The sequence below is a fragment of the Mauremys mutica genome, chromosome 3, assembly GCF_020497125.1.
Source record: "Mauremys mutica isolate MM-2020 ecotype Southern chromosome 3, ASM2049712v1, whole genome shotgun sequence".
Taxonomy (NCBI): Eukaryota; Metazoa; Chordata; order Testudines; family Geoemydidae; genus Mauremys; species Mauremys mutica.
In genome coordinates this window covers 191865313-191877768 of record NC_059074.1, presented here as the reverse complement: position 1 = coordinate 191877768, position 12456 = coordinate 191865313, and the positions used below count along the sequence as shown (strand labels likewise).

The 12456-nt window shown below is 45.2% G+C and overlaps 1 protein-coding gene across 3 annotated transcripts; it reads right to left on the bottom strand.

Annotated features, from left to right (window-relative positions):
* Window positions 1–447: 447 nt before the first annotated feature.
* On the bottom strand, window positions 448–8589 carry PROKR1 (prokineticin receptor 1). 3 transcript variants are annotated; one of them, XM_045008327.1, is made up of 3 exons: window positions 8438–8589; window positions 6212–6872; window positions 448–1751 (listed from the first exon to the last, which is right to left on the bottom strand). In XM_045008327.1, the coding sequence occupies exons 2-3, from the start codon at window positions 6697–6699 to the stop codon at window positions 1055–1057; spliced, it is 1185 nt and encodes a 394-aa protein (XP_044864262.1). In that variant the 5' UTR covers window positions 6700–6872; window positions 8438–8589; the 3' UTR covers window positions 448–1054. The 3 variants fall into 3 exon arrangements, with proteins under 3 accessions (XP_044864262.1, XP_044864263.1, XP_044864264.1); XM_045008328.1 differs by having other exon boundaries at window positions 6212–6845; XM_045008329.1 differs by having other exon boundaries at window positions 6212–6754.
* Window positions 8590–12456: the final 3867 nt, after the last annotated feature.

The window sequence follows — 12456 nt, the reverse complement described above, 5'->3', positions numbered from 1 at the left end:
TTCAAGTACCCAAGAGCAAAGTAACATTCTGCATAAATGTACAAAGGGGGATGAGATCAAAGTGTTCTATACAGGATGCCTCAGTAAAGGACGTAAAGGTCTTTGCTAGAGGAGGAAATGGTAGAAAACGGGCCCGGAGGCAAGCAGGGGCGGCTCTAGTGATTTCGCCACCCCAAGCAGGGCGGCACGCCGTGGGGGGAGCTCTGCCGGTCGCTGATCCCGTGGCTTCGGTGGACCTCCTGCAGACGTGCCTGCGGAGGGTCCACTGGTCCCGTGGCTCCGGTGGACCTCCCGCAGGCAATGCGGATGCTCCACTGAAGACGCGGGACCAGCGGACCCTCCGCAGGCACGTCTGCGGGAGGTCCACTGGAGCCGCCTGCCGCCCTCCCGGCGACCGGCAGAGCGCCCCCCGCGGCATGCCACCCCAAGCACGCGCTTGGTGTGCTGGGGCCTGGAGGCGCCCCTGGTGGCAAGGGGCTATGCTGTGGATCAGAAGGCTGTGTGGGGCTGAAATGTCAGTAGGTTGTTAGGCGCTTGGGCACTTGAAGGAGTCTGGACATTTTGAGAGGGTAAAGAGTACCATAAAGCAGCAAAGGCTTGCTTCCCACCTTAGCGAGGTGGAGAGGAAGTGGGGGGCAGGGGGGAAGGATGAGTGCCTTAAAGGCAAGGGTCATGGGCTGGAAGAGGGCAAAGGTCACACCCAGAGTTAAAGGGAAATGGTGGGAATTCTCAGCATCGTTGCTAGGAGAGATGGGGGAATTTCAGACCCAGACAATACAACCTTGCTCTTATATAGAACTTTCCATTCCTAAATCTCAAAGGGATTTACAAAAGAGAAGTGTCAGTGTTCCAGTTTTACAGACGGGGAAACTGAGGCAAAGAGCGTTGGGACAGCAGGTCACTGGTATAGTCAGGAATAGAGTCATGGTCTACTGACTCATAGTCCAGTATTCTCTCCATTAGTTCATATCATCACAGAAAAAGATAATTTTCTGAGGCAACACCCCCTCCTCCCCACGGAATATACATGTCATGACAATAGAACCACAAGAGATTACTTTAATTTTATGCAGTCTACCTCTTCTGTGACAGGCATTGCACTAGTTTTAATGTCTAAATCTACACTAGATTTGCTGCTGTTATATGTAGATCTCCACCTAAGCAACATGATCTTCTTCAAATACTTCATAGTGTTATTCTTTACAGTTACAAAGCACATGGTGTTGATCATGCTGTTGCTCATGGCAATGCACTCAACTATGTAAAAGGCTGTAAGGTAATGCTTCTCTTTCACAAAGACAGTAGGGAAAAAGTCACGGACGATAGTGAAGCCATAGAATGGGGCCCAGCAGAGGACATAGGCAGTTAGGATACACATAAGTACCATGACTGTTTTTCTTCTGCACCGGAGCCTCTTTCTGATCTGCTCTGTCTGGAACCCTGGGACAGTTTTAAACCAAAGCTCTCTGGAGATCCTGGCATAACACAGGGTCATTGTGATTACGGGTCCAACAAATTCAATGCCAAAGATGAAGAGGAAGTAGGATTTATAATACATTTGCTGGTCAACTGGCCAAATCTGGCCACAAAAAATTTTCTCCTGATTTTTTACTATGAATATTACAGTTTCAGTAGCGAAATATGCAGATGGTATCGCAATGAGTATGGAGACTATCCAGACCAAGGCAATTAGGAAAGTAGCTGTTTGATAATTCATACGTGGTTTGAGTGGGTGGACAATGGCCAGATACCTACAAAAGATAAATAACACACTCAGAACAAAGTCAGGAAAGCTTATTAACTAAAGCACATTTCTGAATCCAAGCAGGGTGATTTACTGAGGCGGGGACAGAAATTGTCATCGTTTTAAACAGGGAGAACTTGACAGACATTTGCTTTCTTGAGGGAGCAAGAGGTGAAGAGAAGTCAAAAACGAAGCAGCCTAAAATTGGGCTCCTAAATCCATAAATAAGCATCTGACTGAGTGGCTGGACTTCCTGAGTGGCCCTCTTGTTATTGCTCAGCACTTTGAAGATGTGGCTGTCTAGGTGCCTATGGATTTAGGAGCCAAAGTTTTAGGCTCCTGTTTTTTAAAAATCATGGCTTCATTTCCTCTCAATATGGAAACATTCTTTCTTTAACCCTGATCCCAAGTTATGAGAGAGAGGATGAAAAGAAACTGTACACATTTCTAAGGGTTATTAGGTAACACAGATACAGTACACAGTGATTGATTTGTGTAGTTCTTAGATGGACTAGCTGCACATGCATCTGTGTGAGAATTGAAAGCACTCAGTAATACATCTTTAGAGGACAAAGGAGGAAAATACATTCCTTGGCTGAGAAGTACTTGAATATGTAGGATTAGGGAAGGTTCGGTTACTACCATTGAAACTCTGTGTAAAGACATTTAAAATAATGGAAACACAAATATTTTATAGGGTAATAAAGGTTTGAATTGAAATCAGACCTACTGATGCTTTTAAATATTTACATCTCAGGATGTTTTCATGTAATTGATAAAGGGCTTTATATATAAAGCCTGGCAGTTTACTCTAATGTGGATTTTTGTTTAGTGTGTAGCAAGAGACTATTGGTAATAGGATCTTAAATTTTCTATGCCCATTTAGCTGCCAAATTACTTAGCATGACGGCAGCTGCTTGCACTCATTATTACAATCAATTTGCTGCTGCCATTTACCACGCAGAAGTTAACAAAAGGTAAGGAGAAACCTTAGTATTTTATATGCCAGATGAATCAATTGTTATTGATTCAATTAAGTTAAAAAAGCACAAGGGGCCATATTATACCATTTGTTTTCACTCAGATCTTGATGGGGAGCTCTGCTTAATTGAGGGCACAATTTGGCACAAGAAGATTTGAACCTTCTTTACCACATAAGGAATATTTTGATCAAATGTACTCACAAAATGTGTCTCCCCTCCCAAGCTATCTGTAGTTTTCTATTCCACATCAAGGTGTAACAACTGTTTAAAATAGTGCAATTTATCATTCATTAGAAGGATTTTATGCCTGTATAATATATATCATTGGATCGCTCATTCATAAATAAATGAAGTGTCAGTCAAGTTACTTGGGTGCCCCATCAGGGTTCAAATGCATACCTCAAAGATCTTCTTGGTACAGACAAGGTCCCATGGAATGGCAAAAGTGCTCTCCCCCATAGGAGTGCAATGGAATGGACAACTGTATTTTATTATTAACTGAGTGCTGCTTCTCTTTCCACTAAGTGAAAAGTTCCCCATTTTCAATAAATGCCAGTAAAACAGAAGAATACACCAGCCCAGCTTCTCAGTGCTGGCTGAGAAGTATTTGGCAGAACTAAGGAGGCATAGGTACAAAGGTGACTTAAGCCACCTTCCTGTCCCCTTGATCCTGGGGCTTCTCTGCCTTAATACCATCTCCTTGCACATGGTAGAGCACCCTTCAGGCTGCTCCAAATTGCACTACGTAATCATGGCTGCCATTATGGAAGCTGGAGATTGTGTGGTTACAAGAATGTATGTGCATTATTATGTATCTAGCATTATTATTCCCATCTAGGGTGTCCCAGGGATGCAAGATGGGCTCAAAATGTTGGCCAGAAAAAAATGGAGAGGTCAACATACTGCATTGCCAAATCTCCAGAACTTTGTTCCAAAAATAGTGAACGCTAAGTATATGTATGTTTGTACTTTAGAGTATCTTACTGAAAAAACCTTTTCCTGAAATATCTTTTTAAATAGTGCATCTTAAGCTTGCTTATCACATGATTATCCAAGCTCTCAGATAAACAGAATGTGCACATTCTGTATCTCAATATTAGCAATTTCTTCTTCTTCAGTTAACAATTTTGAACAAAAGAGATATGAATGAATTATAGACCGACATCTGCCCACTCACAGAAATAACCACAGGGGGTTTAGTTGATTGCTATTGGGCAAAAGGAGCTTTTATCATTTTTAAAAAAAAATGTAACCCTCTTACAAAAATAGAGAACATTTAGGCTTTAAAATTGAATATGGATTTATATTAATGTTGTGGCTTAGTTTTGCAATAACTTTTTAAAAATTCTTTTCCAGGATCATTTTAGTAGATGGACTGGGAGAGATGCTGGAAAATCTTTTGGCAGGCACAAGGACTTGATGACAAGTACCTCCTACTGTCTGTTTGGGAACAACTTTGTGTGAGGTGGTGGGACAGAGGAGGTGACTGAATAGGGCTGTCCAAACCATTCGTTATGATCTAAGAACAATTAAATCAAATAGAAAACAGTAATATGCTCAAAACAAAGACATAAAACCAGCTCCTGAACTGGTGCACACAGACTACACTGGAGCTATGCCAATTTACACCAGCTGAAGAGCTGGCTCATAGGGGCTGGTTCGTCTCCTGCTTAAGCCAGTGAAAAGGCTTGATCCAGTTGCCACTGGAGCTAGTGGAAAGACTCTCATTGATTTCAGTGGAGGCTGGATCAATAGTAACTACACTACAGTCAGTGGAGTTAAATCAGTGTTAAACTGGCATGAGAGGAGAATCAGGCCCCCCAAACTGCATAAGTGAGATTATAACTTAAAATGGCATAGAAAGGAAATAGGATAAATTGCAAATATTAAGGGAAAAGAACAATAATACTAATACACTGAGCTGTCCTAAGTCTTCAAAGGTAGTCATGTGGCACTGTGCTATAGGGAATGACTTGTGTTGTGTGATCTTTCTGCCTGGAAACAGTCTTTTGTGATTTGCCTTCCATGGGTCAATTGTAACAGCCTTAACTTTGGTGTCAAACTGGGTCCAGGTATCTGAGTCAGTGGTGCACAGGACCAATAAAACAAAAAGTGGGAGGAAAGAGCAGTAACCACTTGATGTGAGCAGGGCTGGCGCAACTCAGTAGGTGACTGGGCGCTAACATTTGGGGGCGGCGGCCACCCTGGTCGTTGTTGGTATTTCAGGGACGGGACTGTCCGCCACCTCTGTCGGGGGCGCCATTTCGGGGGCGGGACCTTCTACCGCCTAGGGTGCCAAAAAAGCTGGGGGTGCTCCTGGATGTGAGGTCATTGATTATATTTTAAAAATTCCTACAGGGAGAGAAACGCCATACAAAGGTCTCAGGGATGCAAAGTGAAGCAAATTGTGTGGGATCTGGGCATTGTGAGGCACCCATGGTCTCAGAACCCAGTTTGCAGAGGCTCCTTTAATGGAACTGGGGCTTAAACTAGGTGTCATTTTCATAACGGCATGAAAAATGCAAGTGTCTCTGGTTTGATGTCCATATGGGTTCCTATAGGACCTTGATATAGTCCTTTGCCTGGGAAAATATTTGGTATGTGACAGTGCCAATAAATAGGAGAGGATAGTGAGTTATTGATGATTTAGACCCAGAGAGAAGATTTTTGGATGCCTAAAGCTTAGCACCTAATTCTATATTTAAATGTCCAGCTTAGTGCTGCCAAGTGCTTGATTGAGTGGCAGAGGTGGGATCTCAATAGGGCTGGCTGGAAAACAAGAATTCTGGTTCATAACATTTTTTGAAGTGCTGCCATTCATTTTCTTTCCACATCAGAATGAAAACCAGACGTTTTGAAATACTTTACAAGAGAGACCAAGACCCCAAAATAACCAATCGCCCAGTGATCACCAGGTGAGTACCCTAAGCAGTGGACTACAGAGTAAGACTCTCTCTGGCCCAATGAATATGTAATTATATATGAAAAGTGGAATAGCTTCCACAGAGGAGACTGAGAGAAAGTGACTGTATAGTTTAGTGGCTAGGGCTCTCACCTTGGATATGGAAGATCCAGGTTTAAGTCCCTGCTTTAAATCAGGTAGAGCAGGAACTTGAACTTGGGTCTCTCACATAAGTGACCTAACGAGTAGGCTTTTGGCTATTCTGGGATGGTTCTCTTCTCCAACATTCCATCCTGGACCCGAGGAAGTTTTCCTCAAAACTGACAAAAAAATCCCACAACCCAACATTTCATCAAAGAATTCCTGAACTGTGCTTGGCACCTCCCAGGACCAAGCTTTTAAGTGGCCTGATTTTTACAAATCTGCTGGATATCAATAGGGCCCATAGGTGCTCAGCACCTCTAAACATTAAGCCACTTATGTAGGTGGCACCAACACTTGAAAACCTTGGCCGTTGAGAGGGACAGGGATCCCTGGTTTCCTCTCCCCGTATAAATCAAACCATCCATTTCCCTCGCTTACCTGTCTACAGCTATAGCCAGGAGAGCATTGGTAGAGACGTACAGAGAGACGGTGCGTAGGTAATTGACGGAGGCACAGAGCACATGGCCGTGTTCCCAGGACAGCTGCCGCACCACATAGTAGTCCATCTCAAAGGGACAGCAGACAATGGCCACGATGAAGTCTGAGATGGCCAGGTTAGCAATCAGTAGGTTGGTGAGGTTGCGCAGCTTCTTGTAGCGGGCCAGGGCAGCGATGAAGATAAAGTTGCCGATGCCACAGACCAGCATGATGCCGATGAGCGCCACCCCAATCACAATCTTGGCCGCAAAGAAGGTGCGGGTTTTGGTCACATCATCCTCCCTGTCCAGGGGCAAGTCATAATCGCTGTAGCTGAAATTGAATGGGAAGGAGAAATTTCGGAAAGAGGTGAAGTCCCCACTGTGGAGGTTGTAGATGGCAGCGAAGTTGATGTCGAGGGTGGTGGAGTTACGCTCTTCCTGCCCCATGGTGGTGTGTCTGCTCTTTCCAGACAGGCAACTGTGCTGGGCTTGTTAATATCACCTGGAGAGTGGGAGAGGAAGTGGCAGGAGACCTTGCCTGATGCTTTCCCCAAGGAGCAAGTCACCTTCTCCTCCTCATCATCGCTGTGAGGCTGAAGAGCAACAGTAACATTTGTCACCTTTTTATGGGAACAAAAAAGAAGGAAACATATATAGAGAACAAAAGGTGACAAAATTGCTGAGCTGCAGGGAGAGCGTCTTCTCTTCATTAGCACTGCTCCCCTTCCCTCTGGTGATCTGCAGCTGCCTGTACAGATCTGCCCGGAGAGAAAGTGCCCTGGTATGGAAAGATTTCTTTGTGATTACTGTCAAATCTGGTGAAGTCTGACCACATGTTGGATTTTGATCTTAATTCAGCAGCAGCATTTTATTTACTAGGCAGTTGCATTTGCACAGACTGAAATGACGTGGCAGGACTGTGAAATTCATGTTAAACCTCCACTAGCCTCTCTGCCCACAGGCTGTCATATAGCTGAGTGAATATGAGAACTCCTTAGTTTGCTGCGAAACACTCGATGTACCTTTGGATACAGAGGCTTTGTACTCTGCCTAGGGGTCTCTGAAGGGCAGCATTACAGGATAGAAAAGTGGGGGAACTGCCTCACTAGCTTCTAAATACATTAGCTAATTAAATAAGAGCCTCTAGGACACATGAGGGGTGGAGCAGCTAGAAGATTTCTTTTGGGCAACATTTAATTGAGTACAGAGTGCCAAATCCTCAGCTAGTATAAATTGGTGCCGCTCTGCTGAAGTCATGAGCACCTCACCAATTTACACCAGCTGACGATATTGCTCAGTTTTGCTGATCAGAAAGGTCTAATATATGGACAAATGTATCTCTAGGACTGAGGACCCCCTTGAACAAAGAGGGACTTTATTTACATGAAAAGGAACATCTTTCTGACTTGGAGAACAAATGTTCAGAACTGTTGAAAGGAAAGGAAACCCCGTCCATCTCTTTTCTTATCATTTCTACAAAAGATACCGAAGGAACTTCCAATAATTCTGTACACTTTGAAGTGCACCACATACAAACAACCCCCTCAGCTCCCATGCCCATGTGTGCTTTCTGCACCAGGATGCTAACAGAGATGTCTCCTAGAATCCTCTCAACTCACTGCTGGAAGTGATCCAGCCCTCCAGTTACTTATAGTTAGAGGCTCAAAGCGGCACATAGTACTGGGATGAAATTGGCAGGAGCTGCTGCTTCGTTGCATTAAAGCACCAAGTCCCCACAATGTCAAATGTCATCATGCAGGCCCTACTTTGACTGCAGAGGACAATCTGCACAGCGGAGCTGTCCTCCTAAGCTGCATTTTCCACAAAACTGGCCACAGGCTGCGGGGCACTGATGCTGATGGGTTTGTGAGAGGAACGCTCAGGCAAAACTTTCATTTCCAATTGCACTTGGACTAAAAGAGTTGCAAAATGACACGCGCTGTCTAGAACAGCAAAGAAAGTAGATTATCATTTCAAACAGCCAACCGCATCATACAATGCTGCACCCAGCCGCCTGGCAACTGTGCAAATTCAACCCCCCGACCCCAATACAAGAAACAGAAACAATCCAGGTGCACCTGAACAACATGCTTTACAGTGAAAGTGATGATACATATTTCAAACAGTTTTCCTGCAAATAGCAGAGGAACTCCTAAAACAAGACAACCCAGCAACAACTGACTACCTGTGATAGGGCTCAGCTTCATCATGGTCTCTGATGCTCTGGGGGTCGCTTCCAGGGTCAGTCCCTCTTGCAGTCACTGGAACTCAGGCAGAATCACTAGGAACACAGCAGAGAGAGTTAAATAAATGACACTTGATTGCCAGAGCTGGAACAGTGTGTCAGCCCCGGAGCTCAACAAGGAGCAGGACTCCTTTGTCTGCGTGCCTGCATCTAAAGCCTTTTCTTAGTGGGAGGCACCTTGATGCTGGCCGTGCATATGTAATTTTAAAGAGGCAGTACACAATACCACATGACAGCCCCTATGGTACTTTAAGGCTCCCCGACTGAACTGAACACACACAGTGTCCTTGTCACCAAGCTTGTCGTAGGAATGTTGCTGCCGCCCTGGTTGCTGCATGCTGTTTGATCTTTGTTTGTATTGGTCAGTGGTTACTTACCCCAGGAGTGAATGAAGGGCTGGATCCAAGCCCCCACGTTGGGAGGGGACCCTCGAAAGACCTATCTAAACTAAGACCTTCCTAGCCAATTTCCTCGACATGCGACATGGTATGAGAGGAGTGCTAAGCACTGCTGGGACACAGCAATAGCAGCATAGCTCCTTCAGCAGCTGTCCCCCCCTGCTTGCAGTCAAGTAGCCCTGCAGCAGGAGTGGAAGCTGTTCAATAGCTGAAAAATAAGAGGCAGGCTTCATGCAACTGGTGGCAGCCTTGATTCTCTTGTGATTCTGCTGAACCTTCCATTGCCAAGATATAGGACAGGAAAAGAACTTGAGCTACTGTCCACGGAAACCACACTGGGGGAGGGAAATAAATTGAAAAAGAAACTCCACTCCTTGGGTTTGAAACTGTGGCTGTGACAAGGTGTTCATTGATGTGATAAGTTTTGCATTTTTGTGGGAAGTTAGCAAATACACGTGTGAAGGTATGAGAGACACCATTCGACTGAGGTCAGAGGCCAGCAGCTGGCTGGCTGGCTGATTAGCCCCACCTGCTGCACCTGGGAAAAGACCTGCAGCTTAACCGGCTGACTGATAAAAGGAAGAGCAGGAAATGAAGAGGAGTAGCTGTAGTACTTGCCAGAGGCTGGAGGAACTGCTTCCACAAACAAAATGGACAGAAAGGAGACTATGGGGAAGTTCTATTATCAAAAGGCTCTGAGGTAAGAACCAGGAACTTTGGGTTGAGGAACTTATGGGGGAGCGAGGGACAGACTTGGGGAAGTTTTGATCCTGCTTGTTGAGGAGACTTGAAATAAAAGAAAAAGAAACCACAACAACTGACCCTGCTGGAAATTGCCTTCCCTGGACTCAGTGAGAAGGTTCCAGGTAGAAGTCTCCCATGGAGGGCACTGGCTCAGTAAGAACAAGTTGGGTTCCAGTCAGAAGAGGGCGCTATAAGACAGATCCCAATCTCTTACAAGAAGTTGCAGTTCAGGGGAATTGCACCTGTATTTCCCCTCTATGGTCCAGCAAGGGCACCCACTCTAGGCTCCCAGCTCCTCAGCCATTACCTCTCTTGGGTCTGGTCTACACTGGGGGGGGGGTCGATCTAAGGTACGCAACTTCAGCTACGTGAATAACATAGCTGAAGTCAAAGTACCTTAGCTCGAATTACTTACCGTCCTCACGACGCGGGATCGACGTCCGCGGCTCCCCATGTCGACTCCGTACCGCCATTCGCGTTGGTGGAGTTCCGGAGTCGACAGGAGCACGTTCGGGGTTTGATATATCGCGTCTAGATGAGACACGATATATCGAACTCCGAGAAATCGATTGCTACCCGCCGATCCGGCGGGTAGTGAAGACGTACCCTCGGGCAGAGACCTGCATCACTTCCCCTCCTAACCGGGGTTTTTCCAGGCTATGCAATTCCTTGCCTAAACTGTGTTATTCCCAGCAAGCCAAACTGTCTGAACAGGCTAGCACCTGTGCTTTGTTCTCTCTCCAGAGGCTAGCAACAGCATACTGGACAGCTGCTGTAAGTTACCACATAGCCCTTTATAAGCAAGCACATTTATTCTTAAGGGGAAAGCATTACAGAGAAAACATATTAAAAACAATAAAAGAACCTACACGCCAACTGAAAGCTTACCAGAGGTCACCCCAACTGCAACATCAGGCTCTGGCAGGTGTCAGTCCTTCCAACATTTCCCTAAGGACTGGGGTCCCCCATTCAACAGAAAATCCTGTCTGTTTGCTGGCTCTGAAAGAAGACCCTGAATTAGTTTAACAGGGGATAATTATCTAAAAGTCCTTTCTTTGTCTGTTGGTCCTGGAGATTCCAGTTTGAACAAGTAGATGCACATCATTTTGTGGTGCTACCTCTTGAGCGGTGTTACAGCTTGAGTGAATTTGCCTAATCACCCCTCCTGCACCTGTTCCTGAAGGGCTGTGGTCCCTCCACCCGCAAGGAATTACATACAATCTCCATAGGCACAGATTTTATGCAGGGTGCTGGATGCCAGCCCTGCTCTGGGCTGCGGGCGGGGTCCCAGCTGCCAGCTCCACTCCCAGCCATGCATGCAGGGTCCCGCATCATGGCTGCTGGGCCTGCATCTGGCCCCACACACAGGGTTCCAGCTGCTGGCCCTGCACGTGGGGCTCCACTACTGGCCCCACGCCTGCTTCCAGCCTCGCCCCTCTTATCTCTGTCCTTGTCCCCAACTCCTGGAGTCACAGCCTTGCTCCTGGCCTCAGCTCTGAGGGGAAAGCGGGGGACAAGGTAAAAAGTTTGAGGACAGTTTTGCTGGCTTTCAGCTCCCCCACTATAAAAAGCGTTCCAGCGTCACTGATGATCCCTGGCCCTCAATGATATATAAACATAATACAATAAGATCTCCCAAAAGTATTGCAGGAAATTGCTTGCTCTCTCTCTCTCTCTCTCTCTCTCTCACACACACACATTTATTATTGCAAGTAAAATATTTCACGGGGCCTTAATTATAATACTCAGTGTAATAAGTCAAAAGGCATAGGACGGTTTGCTGTTATTACTGTCCTGAAAACATGCAACCAAATAAGGCACAATGAAATTAGATACACTGTATTTTGCCACAAAGCATTACAACTTTCTGTTGTAAAATGTCAGTGCCATGTGTATGAACAAATATAGGGAAAATAAAGCAAAGTTATAATGTACAATGGAATAAGACATCAAACATCCTGACATAAAATAGGATACATGAACCTTGATGAGCTCAAATAAAGATTATTACTGCATAAGGAACTGTTTGGAGCTTTACATTAGAAAGATAATTCTTCTGATTAATATTTTGCTTTAATCTCTTAAATAAAATTGTATAGGATCTCAAATCAAGGCAGGATCCAAATATTTATTTTCCTTTGGTCCAGATCCTCAGTTGGTGTAAATCTGTTTATCCCCAGTGACTAAAAACATTACACCAATGGAGCTATGCCAGCTTTTATAAGCTTAGGATCTGGCCCATTTCTCTCTTGAGCTTACACTGATCTTCCGCTGTATACAGATTAACATTGCCAGTCTAAGTAGGGGTGTGTGTGTGTGTGTGTGTATAAAAGTTAAATCCTTTGAAACTGCCAGTAATAGTGCAATATTACCTTATTTAGAATGCAGAAGAGGAGTGGAGCATTGCCAATATTAAGCAATATTTTGTTGCTCATTAGATAGCAACATTATTGATGCTGAATTACAAATTTAAAAATTAAGCAGGAAAGTGAAAATCAAGTGCTGGGTCTCATTCTTGGGGTACGTCTACACTACGGGACTATTCTGAATTTGCATAAACCGGTTTTGTAAAACAGATTTTATAAAATCGATTGCGCGCAGCCACACTAAGCACATTAATTCGGTGGTGTGCGTCCGCGGTCCGAGGCTAGCGTCGGCTTCTGGAGCGTTGCACTGTGGGTAGCTATTCCCTAGCTATCCCACAGTTCCCGCAGCCTCCCCCGCCGCCCCTTGGAACTTCCGGGTTGAGATCCCAGTGCCTGATGGGGCAAAAATCATTGTCACGGGTGGTTCTGGGTAAATGTCATTAGTCACTCC